General features: G+C 42.8%; 1 protein-coding gene across 4 annotated transcripts in view; it reads right to left on the bottom strand.

The window, feature by feature from the left end:
* Positions 1–12,393, bottom strand: part of NT5DC3 (5'-nucleotidase domain containing 3) — a 53,192-nt gene extending 40,799 nt beyond the window's left edge. Inside the window, exons 1-4 of one of the 4 annotated variants that reach the window (XM_090043224.1) lie at positions 11,979–12,393; positions 5,682–5,866; positions 1,423–1,497; positions 921–976 (exon numbers count right to left, since the gene is read on the bottom strand). In XM_090043224.1, the coding sequence (XP_089899350.1) occupies positions 921–976; positions 1,423–1,497; positions 5,682–5,866; positions 11,979–12,195 (533 nt within the window). In that variant the 5' untranslated portion in view covers positions 12,196–12,393. The remainder of the gene's footprint in view (positions 1–920; positions 977–1,422; positions 1,498–5,681; positions 5,867–11,978) is intronic. The other 3 variants (XM_090043226.1, XM_090043225.1, XM_090043227.1) reach the window with 3 other exon arrangements.
* Between the last annotated feature and the right edge of the window lie 4,220 nt (positions 12,394–16,613).

Here is a 16,613-nt window from a genome sequence, read left to right as displayed (position 1 = left end):
ATTTCACATACAAAACATGCATCATAAAGACTATATTGGTATTCACCGAGCCATGTGACACCTCTCACTGATTTGGAACTTGACATGCAGTAAACGTGATGATAACTACATTAAATTTACTATATTACATGATGTCTTGTACTCTCTTGAGAGTAAGCGTGACAAACCTTATTACAATAGAACTGATCATGTAGTGAGATTATTCAAATGACCTATGTACCAAGTGAGTTAATTGGCACAAATATATTGAGAGGAAGGTTCTAAAGCTAAGTTTGAATTAACAGCCCTAAAGAGAAGGCACATTCCAAATACACTGTGTTGATTCTTTCTACGCTGTTATGCATGAACTACATGGGGTCCATCACAATCAGTTCAAACTTGACCTTTCTGGCTTCAGAAAAAAAAGGCTTTCATCTAGTGAGCTAAAGCAGGGTTCCCCATGTTCTCTTTAAAATGGCACACCATGCATCACTATGCTATCGATGCACAAGGTTTTTCATTGCACAACTCACATCATAGTGAGGTCCATTGATAAATTCCCTCTGCAAGTGTGGTCACATAGTGTCCCACTGGCAACTACTCGCATATCAAGTTAACACTGAAGACAACGTTAGTGTATTTTTAGTAATCTTTCAAAGCAATTTAGCAGCTGGAAATAACGGAAGTCAGCACTATTTGACTAGCCAGCTCTTCAAGACCTGTATGGCAACCTAGGTGCTAGAGAATTCATTCTTGTAGTTCAGCTAAGAAGCACCCTTTTTTGCATTAATGCTTTCCAGAGGACTACAACACAACTTTACCCAAGTGCATTCTATTATATAGCCAGTACAAATTTTAAGTAAGCTGTAACTGAAGTGTCCAAAGGTTTCATAAATAAAAGTGTACATAAATATATACAACTAAACAATAATTTCACCTACCTGTATACTGTTCCCAACTGGATATAATGAAAAGCATCAATTTTCATTAATAATGCCTTGAACACAAGAAAAAATGCAGTTTACACATCATAAAAGCACTCTTACATTCAATTATAAAAACTATATTCATTTTATCTGGTTTTCCTCAAAAACAGGTAGTCTAAATCAATTTATTTAAAATCTGTTTAAGAAGCAATTTTGTCAAAGGTTTGCATTTCAAGCTTGCCAGACTGTTAGAACACCATTATTTTCCAATTACATGAGATTACTCATGAATAAACAACTTTCCCTAACAATACTATCCAGTTTATATTTATTCTGCCACAAACTGATTTGCCATTAAAAAATTACAAGAGCTTTAAAAATAATGTAGATTTCTACAAAGGAGAATAAAGAAGAGTTTGCCTACATGTGAGCATTAAGTAATACATTAGAAAACATATATAAAATGCAACACTTCTTTTTATAAGCTATGTATTTAGTGCTTTTTAGTTATACTTACCCGATGTACATCATAATGAAGTCCTCGTATTGCAAAACTGGGATCATAATCATACTTCCTTATTTCTGCAGGATACTAAAAATAATGACAGTTATTTCACAAACATACATAAATCAAGAACCAATTTTTCCAAGTCTAAAAAATCCTAGCCTTCCACATTTGTCACTTTCAGTATTCATTAAAGCATGCCACTTAATCTACCAGTGACATTCATATGGAATCACATACAGCTCTGGTACAAGAACGGGAAGAATAGCTGGAAAAAAAACCTGCAGATTAAATTTTCAAATATAGATGTTTGATATTAGGTACTTTGGGTGGCACAATTTTCAGAGGTAGTAAACATACATAGCTCCACCTAGTTTGTTATTTCTCTTCATTGCTTCTGAAAACTGGGCCTTCCTTGTGCCGATCAAAAAGGCTTCACCACGCTTTATTGCATAGGCATGGACCAATGGTGCATGAAACAGAGTCAGACACCTGGATACAAGGCTTAGTTCTCACACAGGCTAAGTACAGACCTCCCCAGTGGAAGGGAGCAGAATGCAATAATTCTGAAGTCAATGTACATTACAGGTACTTAGTGCCTTTGGGAAGAGGGAAAAAACCCACACATGGACACGCACACAAAGCTGGCCACATATTAAGTACCTAAATACCCATTTTGAGGCACCCATATTTGAAATTTGGCCCAAATTAAAAGTATTTCTAAAAAGAAACAACAATCTCACCAAGCACATTTTAAAAGATATTTTATCTACTGCATTTTATAGGCTCTTTTAAATTTTATTTCTGAGGTGAGTGCTGAGACTCATAGCTTACTCACTTCATAAATGCTCTCAAATGGAACTAGGTTCTTGTCTGATGACATTTCCAAATTACAATAGTATTTTCAAGCAGTTACAGAGGGAATGATGCAGTGCCCACTGAAATTAACAGAAATATTCCCTACAGGCACTGAATTGGGCCATCTGTGCTTCTGCAGCTGTATGACACAGCAGGCTGCAATGCTTTGAAGTGATATGCATATAATTGCACAAACCAATAGTTATATCTGCAAGTAACTCAAGACAAGGTTCAGCTCATGCAATTTTTACTGAACAGGTTTGCATTCTTTACACAGACCTGTCCAGACAGCCATAAAAAGAATTTTCTTGTTTGCTACAGAACCTTGTTCATCAGCAACTTTGCACCTGTTCAATCATTTATACAATAACATAAAATCCTGCATAAAATCTAATGTAATAAAAATGCAAGTAATACTTAGACATCCACCATGTTATGCCCTGGAACTAGTAAGCTTTACACATCTCAACTACAATGGAATAGGTAGTATCTACAGGCTTAAGCATTGCCTATCCTGGTGAAAGAACTCATCTGCTTGGTAAAAGTTAAGCCAGGATAACAAAAAACAGCATTTTTTCTCTTGCCTGCCTCATTTTTGTTCTGCAAGAGCAAGATGAAAAAAGGAACTAACAACAATTAACTTTCTATTTTAAGCTATAACTATTAGTGTCCTGGAGATGTTGTGCACTGTCACTTTTGTTTCTGTTGCAAGTTAACCAATATGTGCTTATTCTTTACAAATAGTGTTTTATGCTCACACACATGCGCATGCATGCATAAAATCAAGTAACATATCCCTAAGTCATGAACCAGGCACTGTATTAAACTTCCTTCCTAAACATCATAGTCCAATGGCAATATACATTCTATTTGCTCTCGTCTCTGTGCCTCCTTCACAGCATTTCTATTTATCAGAATGTTCCTTACCCCACTCATGTCTACTTCATTCTGGGTTTTTTTGGATTTTTAAAATTATCCTTATGAGTTTTGCAATTCCATCTACCTTCAGTCTTTGACGACTCTAAGTTCAGAATTACCTAACGATTTAATTAACATACTGCTTACTTATTCTTCCAGGTCATTTATGAAACAAGGCTTGTAGTTTAGTACTGAGGTTGCCCAACAATTCTTGGTATAAGACCCTGTTTTCAGCTGTTACAGCTATGCCAAACTAGCAGTTTGGGATGAAATTTTATCTGCTGTCTGCTACAGACAAGGAGAAAGAGAAGGGGCTTTTGCCTTTAAAAAAAAAAAAAAAAGGTGCAGCAAAAATGGTTCTGCTGACAGCTGTTTCTGAGGACAAGGCTATAGAAAACTATATTTTGCCCACGTTAAAAAAAATTCTGGCAACCTTCTATTTGAAAAGCTCTTGTGCCTACCTTACAGCAGGGACCTGAAATTTGCCTGGGGTATCAAAGATGTGCTGTTTGCCCACACAGAAAAAACACTTTATTTAGGTCAAGTTATTACAAGTCTTTGAAAAAAAATGATCACTCACATATACCCAACAGGCCTTTCTTAGATTTTACCAGCTAAGTTTCTGAAAGATGCAATCAGTACAAGGCAGGCAGCTGTAGGCTATGCTGGGCCTGGGTGCAGACACCTGAATTTCGAGCCAAAAGCCTGATCCTCCCAATGACTCCCACATAGCAAAGAGTAGTATTCTGCCCGATTTGAATAAAGAGGAGGTTGGAAAGGAAAGGGGGATGAGTGGACCCCAAGTGGAATGGGTAGTCTGGGACCAGGGCCCTTGGCAGATGTTAATTTATTAACACAATGGGATCAGAGGAATTTTATAGTGGAGCCCAACAACTGCACATCCTGCCATGCCTCCATGCTGGGGTGCCTACAGCTGGGCTTCAGGGAGCTCCCGGTTCCCCAGCTGCCCATGCCAGTCGTGGCATCAGGATGCCCAGTAAGGCTTTAGATGTCCCCATGGGAGGAAGCTGAATAAGGCTGAACAGACTCTTCATTTTGGCATTTTCTAACTTCAGAGCACTTGATTTTTACATCCTTAATAATAGTCTTTAAAATGTATGCCTGGGCATGCGTATAATATTTAGCCAAATTGTACACCAATCCCTGTCGCAACTGGGTACCTTCCTACAGTGTCAGGTGTACCCTGCAATCAGACACAAAGTAATGATAAATTACACTGTCTGGGGGCTACCAGTTCTCATGGTTAAATCATAACCAATCCAATCTGAATTAGCAGCCCAGGCAAAAAAGTTACGGTACTATAAAAAGTTATGGTTAAGTTCATTACATCTACTGTAAAACCTCAAAACAATCCTCCAGGGAATGTTTATTCTCATAAAATTCTAACTTCTAATATCCATTCTGCCCATCTCAGAACTTGCAACTTCTAATATACTAGCCAGATAACACTGTCTCAGTCTATTTAGAAGAGGGTTAATTCTAAGCAAGAAAGACCATAGGGTTTGTCATCTAAGAGACTCTCCACAGGGTAATTCTGATGCTGCAACAAAGAAAGGTCAATAAAACCAATAAGAATATATGCAGCTATAGCAAATGTTCCATAATGGAGTTAGAATAAATTGTTTTCCCTTGGGCTAAACAAAATATATTCCAATGGGAAACTACTAATTTTAACAAGTAGCTTCAAGCTTTAAACTATTTTGCCAGTTACAATGGGCAAGGAGTTGTCAATTTCATGCTTCCTTCCCATAGATAATTTTATTGTAGGCGTAAGATAACCCTCACACATGGTACAAGATTCATTATCACTATAGTCCTGATGTCTGCAGTGCTTTCTTGGCTTTCTTCTGTACAGTAATTTCAGTTTCTATTATAAAAACATAACATGAATAACACTTGTTTATTCATATTGCATAAATTACCTCCCAAGTGTTGTAAAATATTAGAAGGACCCTAGCTGTTTGTGTTCATAGTGCCATGACGTTTTGTTTGTTACTCAGGAGATATTTATAGATGCTTATATATAGCTGTTAACCTTTGGAATGAAATACAGTATTGGAAATGCCCAACACTACACTGCCCATGCAGTCCATCTTAGGTCACATAAAAATAATATTCCAAATAGAAATTAACAGTTGTATTAATAATAGTGCAAGAAGCACCCTCTCCTAAAAGTACAACCAACTAAGAATCCCCACAATCCTATTAGGAAAGAACATTCCTAATATCTAAGGGCAAAATAGAAGGACGGAAGAGTCTTCTTTCCAGATCCTGAACTACAAGCATTCTGGTGCATTACCACAGCCAAAACTGACCCAGCACCTTTGTGGTCTTAAAATAGCTGGTATACAAAACCTGGTATGAAGGAGTCAACGTGAAGGCACATCATGAGGAGCTGAGCTAAGGGTCTCTCAGATTAGTTCCTGTTGCATTCTTACAAGTAGAGAGGCATATTGTTGTTTCATTTAACTTACCCGATGTTCATTAATAAGAAGATCCCGAGCAGCATTAAAGATCAACGTGTGCAAATGTTTAGAATAGAAGACCAACGTGTAGTCATAATCAAAGCCATAGATTTCAATGTCTGAAAGACTCATTTCATTGTTGGAAAAAATAGCATCTGGATTTAGCAAGTTACTCATAATTGATGGAACCAAATCTACAGGAAAAAAAGAAAGTGTATTAGTATTTCAGCCTTATGCCAAGCGTAAGCCAATCCCATTCATAAGATTAAATCCTAAACTTGATATTTACCGTTAGAGATTTCTAAACATAGGCAAGTGATTATGGAGACACTCAAATCATTTCATTTTCATACAACTAAATTGAGTGTTTGAGGTTATAGAAAGTGCCATCTATATATATTTTTATTAAAATATCTTGGCAATCCATGATATTATTTATACAGCAGACATACTTTAGCAATATGAGCAGCTGTGTAACAGGGAAAAGATCTGTTTCAAGACCAAACCTGACAAAAATCCCCGTTTTATATACAATGCATGGACTTAATAAGAGTACATGTTCGTGTTGGCTTTGCTTCTAAAATTGGTCTTTGGTATTTACTTCTAGTTTCATCTCCTGTAATAGAGGCCTCTTTGGTACCATTTTTTAATTAATTTTCTAGCCCACACCATCCCCCCTCTTCGTCCCTCGTTCCCCCAACCATAAAATACTTGTAGGACTGCACCTTTATCCCCTTCACAACTTGTCAGACAAATAAAAGTAACGCAGCAGATTATCATTCTTTCCAAACAGCACTTCAGTAAGTATCACTAGCCCATTAACCTCTCACCAGTCCTGACGTGCAAAAATGTTCTGCTTACTTTGGGCACCAGTGCATCCACTAAGCTCACATTACCTCTGTTTTTAGAAGGACATTTCTCTTGATGTTTTTTTTCCAGAAAAGATCACTTCTCACCTGTATATTAATACTGTAAGACTCCATTACCAACCACACCATTAACATTAAATGTTAGATGTCAGAAGTCTACATTTGCCTTATTTATAACATTTGGGATGCCTATACAAGAGGCTAATACTACTTGCCCCTCAATGGTAAAGCATAAAGATATTCTTCATCTCTTCCTCCTCCCACAGCATCATACAAAGCAGTAACTATCTTTCAGAGCTAATAAAGGCCGGCAAGGAAAGAGAAGCATTCTTCATGTTAAACCTGTATTTCTGTTGGTAATTGGACACAGTCTCTTTAGAAAATGGTTATTTTGCCATAAGAAACCTAACTTGAGAAGTCATATTTAGGTAAACACCCTTCATGTAGAGAACAGATGCAACATATGCTGTCCTTTTGAAGCATTACACACCTTTCCCTTAAAAAAAATAACAGTCTGGACAGAAGAAATGTGTTTGGCCATTTGAGATTTGCTAGAAAAACAACTATCATTTTGAAGACCTGTCCCCAGGTACATGGGAAGGCAAGAAATTGCTTTTAAAAAAGGTATCTCCTAATCCAAATGCTGTTCTGCATTAGATGAGTGACTACATTTAAAAACTTTGCAAAGATGTCCCTAATGGAAAGGTAGTATATTGAAACATCATAACTTTGCCAGGCCTTTTTTTTTTTTTTTTTTCCAAACACACCCAAATGTATTTGGAAAAGAAAGGAGTGGCAAGTTTATTTACATTTCAGTTTTCAAAAGAAGTGCACTATTGTTCATTCAAAATGATTCCAGACCATTTACCACATCTATACTGACATAAAAAGCTCTATCAATCACTGAAAGGCAGCCATTTCAAGGGTGTAAAACAAGCCAAAAAAAAAAAAAAAGACTAGCAACTATGAAGCAGTGCATAGCACAAAAATACACAAATGAAGTAAAAATACCATACCCTACACAACCACTCACATTGGTACTAAAAGTAGCAGGGCAAAACTAATCAGATCGGGATGAGCATACCTTAGACCAGCAATTCGCAACCAAGTTGCCATAGGACCCTGATGTGCCTTGAGATAATACCAATGTGACTTCACAAAACCTAGAGATTTCAAATAGGAACCCATACTATTAAAAACACTCTGAGTTATTTGCAACAGAAGAGTTGCTCTATTATTTTTCTGTAGTCAAAAAAAGAGTGAAAACAAGATCTGGCATTTTCTGAAGGATGCCTCAAGTCTATCAACGGGTGCCTCACATCTAAAAAAAGGTTAGGCTATCACTGGCTTAGGCTATCAAAAAGCACCACAGGATCTTCAAATAAGCCAGTATTTAGGTTTAAGTGACATACAAAAATAGTATTTACTTTTATATTGATATTGAAGAGAGATATCGTTATTGCCGATTTTAGTAAATTCTCTAGACCACCAAGTCAAAGTTCATTTTCCAAGTTAGACATTTGACAAGGCAGAGTCCGATTAATGACTGCCTGCAAAAAGAGATATTATAAACAGGTTGTACGTATTAACTACTTTAGCTGAATGGCATATGCCAAACCACGTATGTAATTTTGGTCTAAGAACCAAGTCAAAACCGTTAAGTCATCTTAATACCAAAATAAAAACCGTCAGACATTTGAAATAAGATAGCTCATAACAAAAAGTTCTCAACTCCTAAGTGATCTCAGAAATCTTTCCCCCTGCCTCTGTTCCCACTCATGTATCTGCAGACTTCCTGATCCTTCATATTAGTCTGTATCTTCACATCAGCACTGGGTGAACAACTCCTTTAAATATTTATTTGAGCATGGCTTGAAACAAGCATGAATAAATTATTCCAAAACAGCTGAAGAAAAAGATACAAAATTGCGTATGGAGCAGATGCCTGTTACGTTATAGGAAGGTTGCTTTGGGGACTGCAGGTGTTGGATGGGAAAACAGTGAAAGTTCTTGTGGAGCCTTCTGGATTTATTGTGTATCCCAGCTGCCTGCAACTGAGGGGGGACTGGACTCAGTGAACTGGGTGGTCCCTTACAGACCTAGGTTCTAATGAAAGACTGATATTATCCACAGAATAAGATCTTAGGCAGCAGCAAGACAAGCTTCTCCACATCTGCCAACATGCCTGCATCACAGCACTGAGGCACAGTTTAATCCCTGTACCCATTTAGCCATGGTCCTTCCCAGCAAAGTGTGCATAATAAAAGAAAAATACATCATCATCACCTGGATTAAATCCACCAAAATAAATGCACAGGCCGAATAGCATCAGAAAGTTGTTATCAGTCACTATGTTTGTAGCTCTCAGATGGTAAGTCATAAAACACTTCAAAAACCAAGCTTTTAAATAATGAGTCACTGAGGGCACTTAACCTTAAGCTTCTGGTTTTACCTGGCTGATAGGAAGTGGCAGGGCCCTTGTTACTGATCTTTAGAAAACTATCCTGAGGCAGGGTAATAAAACTTATTTCTTGTATGCATTTACCTCTTTGCTTCAATACATCATTGCAATTTGCCAGAAGTGAGGAAAATCCCCTGAAGAATTCTGAACAGTTATCTGAACAACAGAAAAATAAATATCAACTACACTTCACTCCATTCTACAACTTCGGAAATCATCAGGTTGGAAAGGACCTGAGCTAGATAGCCTTCCAGCATGAATGAATATAGGAGACACTATATCTCTACATTATCTTTGATAAGTGCCTATTCAGCCTCTTTCTGAAAACTTCCAGTTAAATTCGCCAGTTTTCCTGAGTAGCTTGTTCCACCGTCCTGGTGTTCTGACAGTAAGATGCATTGACTTGTAAAGGGGTTGTTTTTTCACTGCATTTTAAACCCATTGCTTCATGTCCTGCTTTCTGCAGCAAGGGAGAACAGTTGTTCTCCCTCTTTATGGCAGCCTATCAAATATTTGAAAGCTTCGATCGCGTCTCCCTTTTCTCCAGGCTAGGCATACCTAGTTCTCTCAACACTTCCTTGCACGCTTAACCCCCATATCTTTGTCTCTTGCCTATGCACCTTCTCCAGTTTCTCCAGGTCCTTCTTAAACTGCAGAGCCCAAAAACACACAAGAGTTCTGAGGCTTAACCAGTACCAAGTAGAGTAATACTATCACCTCCTGTGTCTTACATACTATACTCCTGTCCTGCTAACACGGCCCTACATTGCATTTGTTTTTTGACAACTGGATCAAACTGCTGGCTCACTTTGACTCTGTGACCCACCACAACCTCCAATCTCTCTCAGAAACACTCCAGGCTAGCCATTTACTGCCCATTCTGTATTTATATGTTTAGTTCCCCTTCCCTAGGCATAGCATCTCGTATGTCTCATGTTCATGTTGGCTGAACAGTTAGGGGGTGGGGGTGAAGAGAAAAAAAACCTCTTTACAGGAAAGGTCTCAAACCCCCCCCCAAAAAAAAAACCCACACGCAACTATTTCATTAACTCATTTTTGCTTACTGAATTTAGTTTTGTCCAAGATTTCCAAATAAGTGCATTTAAAAGTTTTACTCGCTCTGAGCTGCACCACACTGAAATGTTGCCTTTCAAGGTGCTTTTCAATTCAGAAGTCATTAAAATGGACTAGAGTTGTCTCAGGATTTGTACTCCGAAAAATACAGTCTGCCTGGGCAATGCATTTCCAAACACAGTTTACTATTGCATCTTCAGGCCATCTATTATTTTTAACATTTTCTTCTCCAAGCATTATCAGAATGAAAATTACCCAACACTTAAACAGCAGATAACAGTGAAAACAAGCCCTGTTAGTTTGCCTGATGATAAGTCCACCCACATAAGAGCCATTCATACTGAAATACTTCCTCTGTTGGGGAGTCAAGTAGAAGACTTCAGACTCCCAGAACAATGCCACTTCACACTTTGGCCATCTCCAATTAGCTGCAGTAACTGTGGTTTGCATAAGCATGTCATAACCAGACAGATTCAGAAATGGAACAGAAAATAAAGAAAGAAGATTCTGTCAAACATACAGAGGGCGCAGCCTGGACCCCACTTATTCCAGTTTTGCTATATGAACATACAGTCTCTGAAAACTTGGTCTCATCCCCTGTGCCAGAGCAAACCTAAGACTAGCTGGCACAGGGATCTCTAGGAAACAATCCATTTTAAAATGTGCTTTAAGCAAAATACTTTGGACTGTCATGGAGGAGAGAGTGGCAGTTAATCGTGTCAAGTCTAACGTCAATTGGAAAGGAGTAAATTGGAAAGAGTAAATTTGCACCTTAGACTACCCAAAGCAGATCTAGATGCATAGCGGGTGCGTCTACACAACTTGCTATATCACTGTAGTCACGAGCCGTAGCATGTCACTACAGTGATGCATTATCGGTAGGCACGAACTGTGGTGCCAAGCTGGGCAGTGTCAGGAATGGGCAGTAATGTTGGTTACTACACAGTCATTTAGTACTCACTTAAGGAAGTACTAGATAACTGTGCAGTAACAACTGTGCAGTCCAGCGCACGTGTAGACGCGTCCACAGAGATATATGTACCCAGAAGTAGGCAGATACCTATCCAGGCGTGGGAACAGATCACACACACACACACCATACACACTAAGGCTGTGAGAAATGGCACTGTTCCATTTCACCTTGAGTTTCAAGGTTTTGACAGAACAGCGTTTCGTATTGAATTTCATTTTGATTCAAAACAGCTGTTCCGTTTTGCTTTTTCCAAACAGTGAGGCTGTTTTGACGTTTTGCTAGATTGGCCAGGGACGGGGAGTCAACCCAGCTGGACTGACCTCCATCCCCAGCGCTATGGTTGAAACTTTTGAACTAGCCTGGTTTTGTTTTGAGGCTGTTTCAAAGCCCTTTGTTTCATTTCAATTTTGCTGTTTCAACCTTGAAATGAGTCAAAACAGCGTGGAAAGGAAACGGCTGGTGAAATTTCGCACAGCCCTAATACACACACCCTCACATACAGCACTGTACCTAGACTCCTAGGCCTGGAGCTTAGTATCGGGCTCCCTTCACCAGAGAGAATGGATCATTATTTTCACCACTTTCAGGCCTTTCTGTTTGCCCGTGCCCAGCCCGGCCCGGATACCACACACCATACACAAGGGCACCTCCTTTCACAGCACCTGATGAAGTGAGCTTCAGCTCAGGAAAGTTTTTACATCTCTCACGAGCTCAGACGCCCTCCCTGCCCGGGCCGGCTCCCCTGAGGTGAAGCCCCCTTCACCGGGTGCTACCAAAAGCCACGCCAGGGCGAGGGGGGGGCGGCCTGCGACGTCACAGCGGCCCTGCCCAGCCTCCGAACCCTGACCGGCGGCAGCGGGACCCACGCGGCTCCCCGCCCGCCCTTGCCATCAGGGCACCTCTGGAGCCGCAGAGATGCCCGCACTCACCCTTGGTCACCTTCTTGGCCTCCTTGTAGTGCGACCACAAGTAGCTCTTCATGTCCGGGGGAGCCGCGGGCGGCGGCGGCTGCTGCTGCAAGGGGGCCAGGGTGCAGAGGGGGCTTGCCCGGAGGGCGCCCGCCCCGCCGCCGCAGCCGCACAGCCCGGCGGCAGCCGCCCGACCCGCCCCGGCGCCCAGCGCCACCCGCACCGCCGCTACTGCCATGGACTGGGCGCGTGCGACCGCGACTTCTCCGGCCCGCGGATCACAGCCGCCGCCAACTGAAGTCACTTCCTCGGGCCCCGCCTTCCCCGCTGCTCCCGGGGGGTGGAGCCAGCCGGGCCCCGCGGCTGAGAGAGGGAGGGACGTGCCGCCGCGGTGGCCTCGTGGCTGCTGCAGCCGCGCAGGGGACCTGCCCCGCCCCCATGCCGGCGGAGGAGGTTGGCAAAGCGCAGGGGCCTTTGCGGGGCTGGAAGGCGGGAGCGATGGTGGTCAGCAGCCCTATGGGGCTTAGCCCTGCCCAAGTTGCACGCTTCCCTTTTCTTCCATCCCAGAGGAGCAGGGCTGCGAGGGGCCTCAAGCGTAGTCCAGCCCCCTGCCTCAGGCAGGAAAGGGCTTGTGTGCCCCCCACGGGATCGCTGTGACGTGGGGGGGGTCTCCTCTCCTCCCCCTTCCCCTCACTGGTACTGTGCTGAGCACAGCCTGCCAGGAGGTGTGTGTAGAGTCCCCTAGTAGGGCTGGAAGGGACCTCCAGAGGGCATCTAGTCCAGAGGCGGGCAATTATTTGGGGCAGAGGGCGACTTATTGAGTTTTGGCAAGCCATCGAGGGCCACATGACAGGCAGCCCAGGGCAGAGTAATATTCATTTTCTAAAATTTTTAGGGCCCCTGCGGGCCAGATAGAACAGCCTGGCGGGCCACATCCAGCCCCGGGGCCATGTTTTGCCCGACCCCGATCTAGTCCCATCCCTAGCCTAAGGCAGGAGCATCCATCTCCAAACCATCGCATACAAACCCCTATCTGAACTGTCCATGAGACCACAGCAGTGAGTTGGAAGGGCTGCTGAGGGGGGAGTTGAAAAGGGAGGTGTGGGGGAAAGAAGGGCAGGCAGTAAAATCATGAGGGGACTGTTCAGACTGATCTCTTAACATATTCATCTTAATGCATAAGCAAAAGAGTTTAAGTAATTTTCTTATACAAATCTAAGTAATCTAATCCAGGGTTGCTCAACTCCTGGCCCCCAGGCCATGTCATCCAGCCTCTGGAAAGGACCTCAGGAGGACATCTCGTCCAACCCCCTGCTCAAAGCAGGACCAGCCCTAGCTATCTCATCCCAGTCAAGGCTCTTATAAACCCCCAAGGATGGAGATTCCACCACCTCTCTGGGTAACCTGTTCCACTGCTTCACTCCCTACCTAAGGACAAAGGTTTTCCTAATATCTAATCTAAACTTTCCGTGTCGCAATTTAAGACCATTGCTCCTTGTTCTGTCATCTGCCAGGATTTTGCTCGTGTAAAGGTGAACGCAGCTTCCGGTTTTCTTATAACCCCTCTCTCCCACAGCTACAATTGTAAATACCCTTTGGATTCTATGTTTGTATTTGTTCTAACCACACGCACAATGCTCCTCCTCCTCCTAGCCTTTACAGTAGGATGTATAGTGATAGCTACATATGTGTGCCCACAGCCACCCACAAACAGTGGGGTGGCACTGCAAGCAGGCCAAAAAGATGACCAAGGGTGAGTGTAGGGCAGGCAGCAAGTGCAGGCAATGCCCCACCTTTGCCCTGGGCATCTCTGGGGCACCAGCACCATGTCCAGAGGTGCCCTGATGACTAGGGACATGGCAGGCTTCCTCAGCCCGGGGGAGGGGGGAGATGAGAGGCAACTGGTCTTTCATAGCCAGGTGCCTTTGAGGGGAGGGGGGCAGCTCTTGGGCTGTGGTGCAGCAGCCACTGCCCTGTCCTTATTATAAGTTAACAGTTTTTGTGTTCAAACTCAGTTTCCCCAACAAGCTTGAATGCAACCTTCTCAGTCAACTTAAAACCCTTCTTTCCCTGTCTGCACAGCTATTTAATTCAGTTTAGCTAACTTGGGTTAGCAAACTTGAGGGAAAAGCAACCCTTTTCTGCTGTAGCATAGACACTGATTTCATCTAAAAGCAACTCTGTATTGGCCAGGTAAACTAGCCAGCACAGAAAACCACACTGCCATGGCTAGATTGCTGGCTAATTCAAGCTAGTTTGGGTATTGCTACACCGCAGCCACTTCTGTGAATAGTGTAAAACAATGGTTCAACTTGTTTAAACCTAAGGGCCCCACTCAGAAAATGCCAGCTCATTTTCACTCTTTTTTGACTCCAGAAAAATAATAGAGCAATTCTTCTGCTGCAAAGAACTCAGAAAGACTACAAGTCAGAATGTTTTTAACACTATGGACTCCTTGTGTGAAATCTCTGGGTTCTTCTTCTGAATCCTGTTTGCACACCTAACAGTACTGGCATTGCGCAGCACCTTGTTGAGAATCACTGAGACATGAATATAGAAAAGACAATGAAGCAAGTCCAACTTTTGATTGAAATAAGGACAGTCAGAACTGTTCTACCTATACTGAGAGACTTCCAATTACCTTTGACCTCCTTTATTATTTTATTGTCAAAGATTAATTTATTTTTGTAACAGCAAGTGAAACACAGTGTGGGAACCAAGTTACCAGGCTGCACACAACTTCATACTTTCCCTGTTACTCAGACCTTCCATTGTGCTGTGTAGCAGATGAGGCTCCTTTTTGCCATAATACCAAAAATTACGTCAACAATATAAAGGCTTTTTGTTCAGCCAGTTTAGCTCAGGCATCTATACACACCTGTTCCAACTGATCTCTTAACATATTGATCTTAATACATAAGCAAAAGAGTTTAAGTAACGTTCTTCTACAAGTCTAAGTAATCTAATCAAGGCTTGCTCAACTCCTGACCCCCAGGCCATCCAGCCTCTGGGAATGCTGCAGGCTAAACTAGGTGTGCAGGGTGGTATGGAGCCCAATCCCACTGGGCAGGACTGGACAGGGACAGTGCAGAGCCCCGGAGTTCAATCCTGGCACACGAGACCAAATAAGAGCAGCATGGGGCCTCAAAGCCCAATCCTGGTATCTGGGCAAGGGCAGTGAGAGGCCCTGGAGCCTGGTCCTGGTTCACGGTGTCCAATCCAGCTAACACAGACCAGCCCTTTTTTATTCACCTGCCTTGTATGGCCAAAAGGTTCAATGCCACTGGTCTAAAGACAAAGTTGCTGCCAGAGTTCCCTCTCTGAAAGGGACTTCATCCTTTATTTCCTCTACATAAAAATTGAGAAAAACCTTGGTGGAAAAAGAATATTCTAAGGGCAACATTAGTGGGTAGACTTCTAGTGTGTCTGCTCTTCTCATTTGAGTTGCAACTTCCTGAAATCTCATAGTCCCTCCCCCTTTATATAAAACCTTTTCCTACCTTCCTTACAGCAGCAGCAGTACATACAGTAAGTATGGACTTACAAGATATGCTGTTATTTATGGACACCAGATATGGCCTTCACTAAAGAAGCAGGCAAAGGACACTTATCTTGCTAGTAGGCCTGTGCAAAGTGGCTAGTATTTGCTTCAGATTCAGCTGATTTGGGGGACAGTGATTCGAATCACTGTCTCAATTCGATTTGGCCAGATCTCCAAACAGGGCAGGCCAGGCCCATCCCGTGCCCCTCTCCTAGCCCAGCAATGGCTGCCCCAGCTCCTGGCACTTGTACAAAAAAAAAAAAAAAGCTCCAAATCACTAAGTGCTGCCGAGCAGGGGGGGCAATCCCTGCTGCCCCCCACTGCATGGGGTGCTCTACATAAGCCCCCCCCGACACCCTGCCTTACTCTGCCAGCCCCCCCAGGGGTGCCCCACACGGGCCAGCTCTGGCCCTTTAAGAAAAAAACAAAAAAAAAACCCGAAAAAACCCCAGGACTCACCACTCCTGCCAGAGGAGGACAATGCCTTCTGCCCCATGCCACGGGGGAGGTTCTGCATGAGCCCCCAAAGCCCCAAGACTGCTGCAGGAGTAGTGAGTCCCTGGGGCTTTTTTTGGGTTTTCCCTTTTTAAAGGTCCGAAGCTGGCCTGGGCAGGGCACCCATGGGGAGGTTTGGGGGGCTCATGGCAGAGCTCCGCATGCAGCATGGAGGGGAAGCAGATATTGCCCAGCAGCACCCAGTGAGCACTGGAGCTTTTCTTTAAAGTACCGAGCTGGGACAGGGGTCGGGGGGCTGGCAGGGGTCTCCCCCATGGTCCTCTCTCCCGCCTCTAGTACTTACCAGCTCAGAGTCAACTGCAGCTCCCTGCTGCAGCCACCAGGGACTGCTGGAATCATCAAAGCTCTCTGAATTTTTTGAATCGATTTGGACCTTTAAATTGGTCCCCCAATTCAATTCGGATTCGGAGATTCAGCCACCAAATCAAGCCAAATCTCCTCCGAACTGAATCACCACCCAAAGCTTCGCACAGCCCTACTTGCTACTATGTTGTCTGGCATGCTTGTTATTGTAATAATGGATCCTGCTAATAGACGTTATTATAACTCATTGAAGTAAGACAAGCTAAGGCAGCGTTCTCTAACTTTTGAGACTGGGG

This window comes from Crocodylus siamensis, chromosome 4, assembly GCF_052110815.1.
Source record: "Crocodylus siamensis isolate JL-2025a chromosome 4, ASM5211081v1, whole genome shotgun sequence".
Taxonomy (NCBI): Eukaryota; Metazoa; Chordata; order Crocodylia; family Crocodylidae; genus Crocodylus; species Crocodylus siamensis.
The sequence above is the reverse complement of the archived record's forward strand: the minus strand, read 5'-3'. Positions and strand labels throughout refer to the sequence as shown.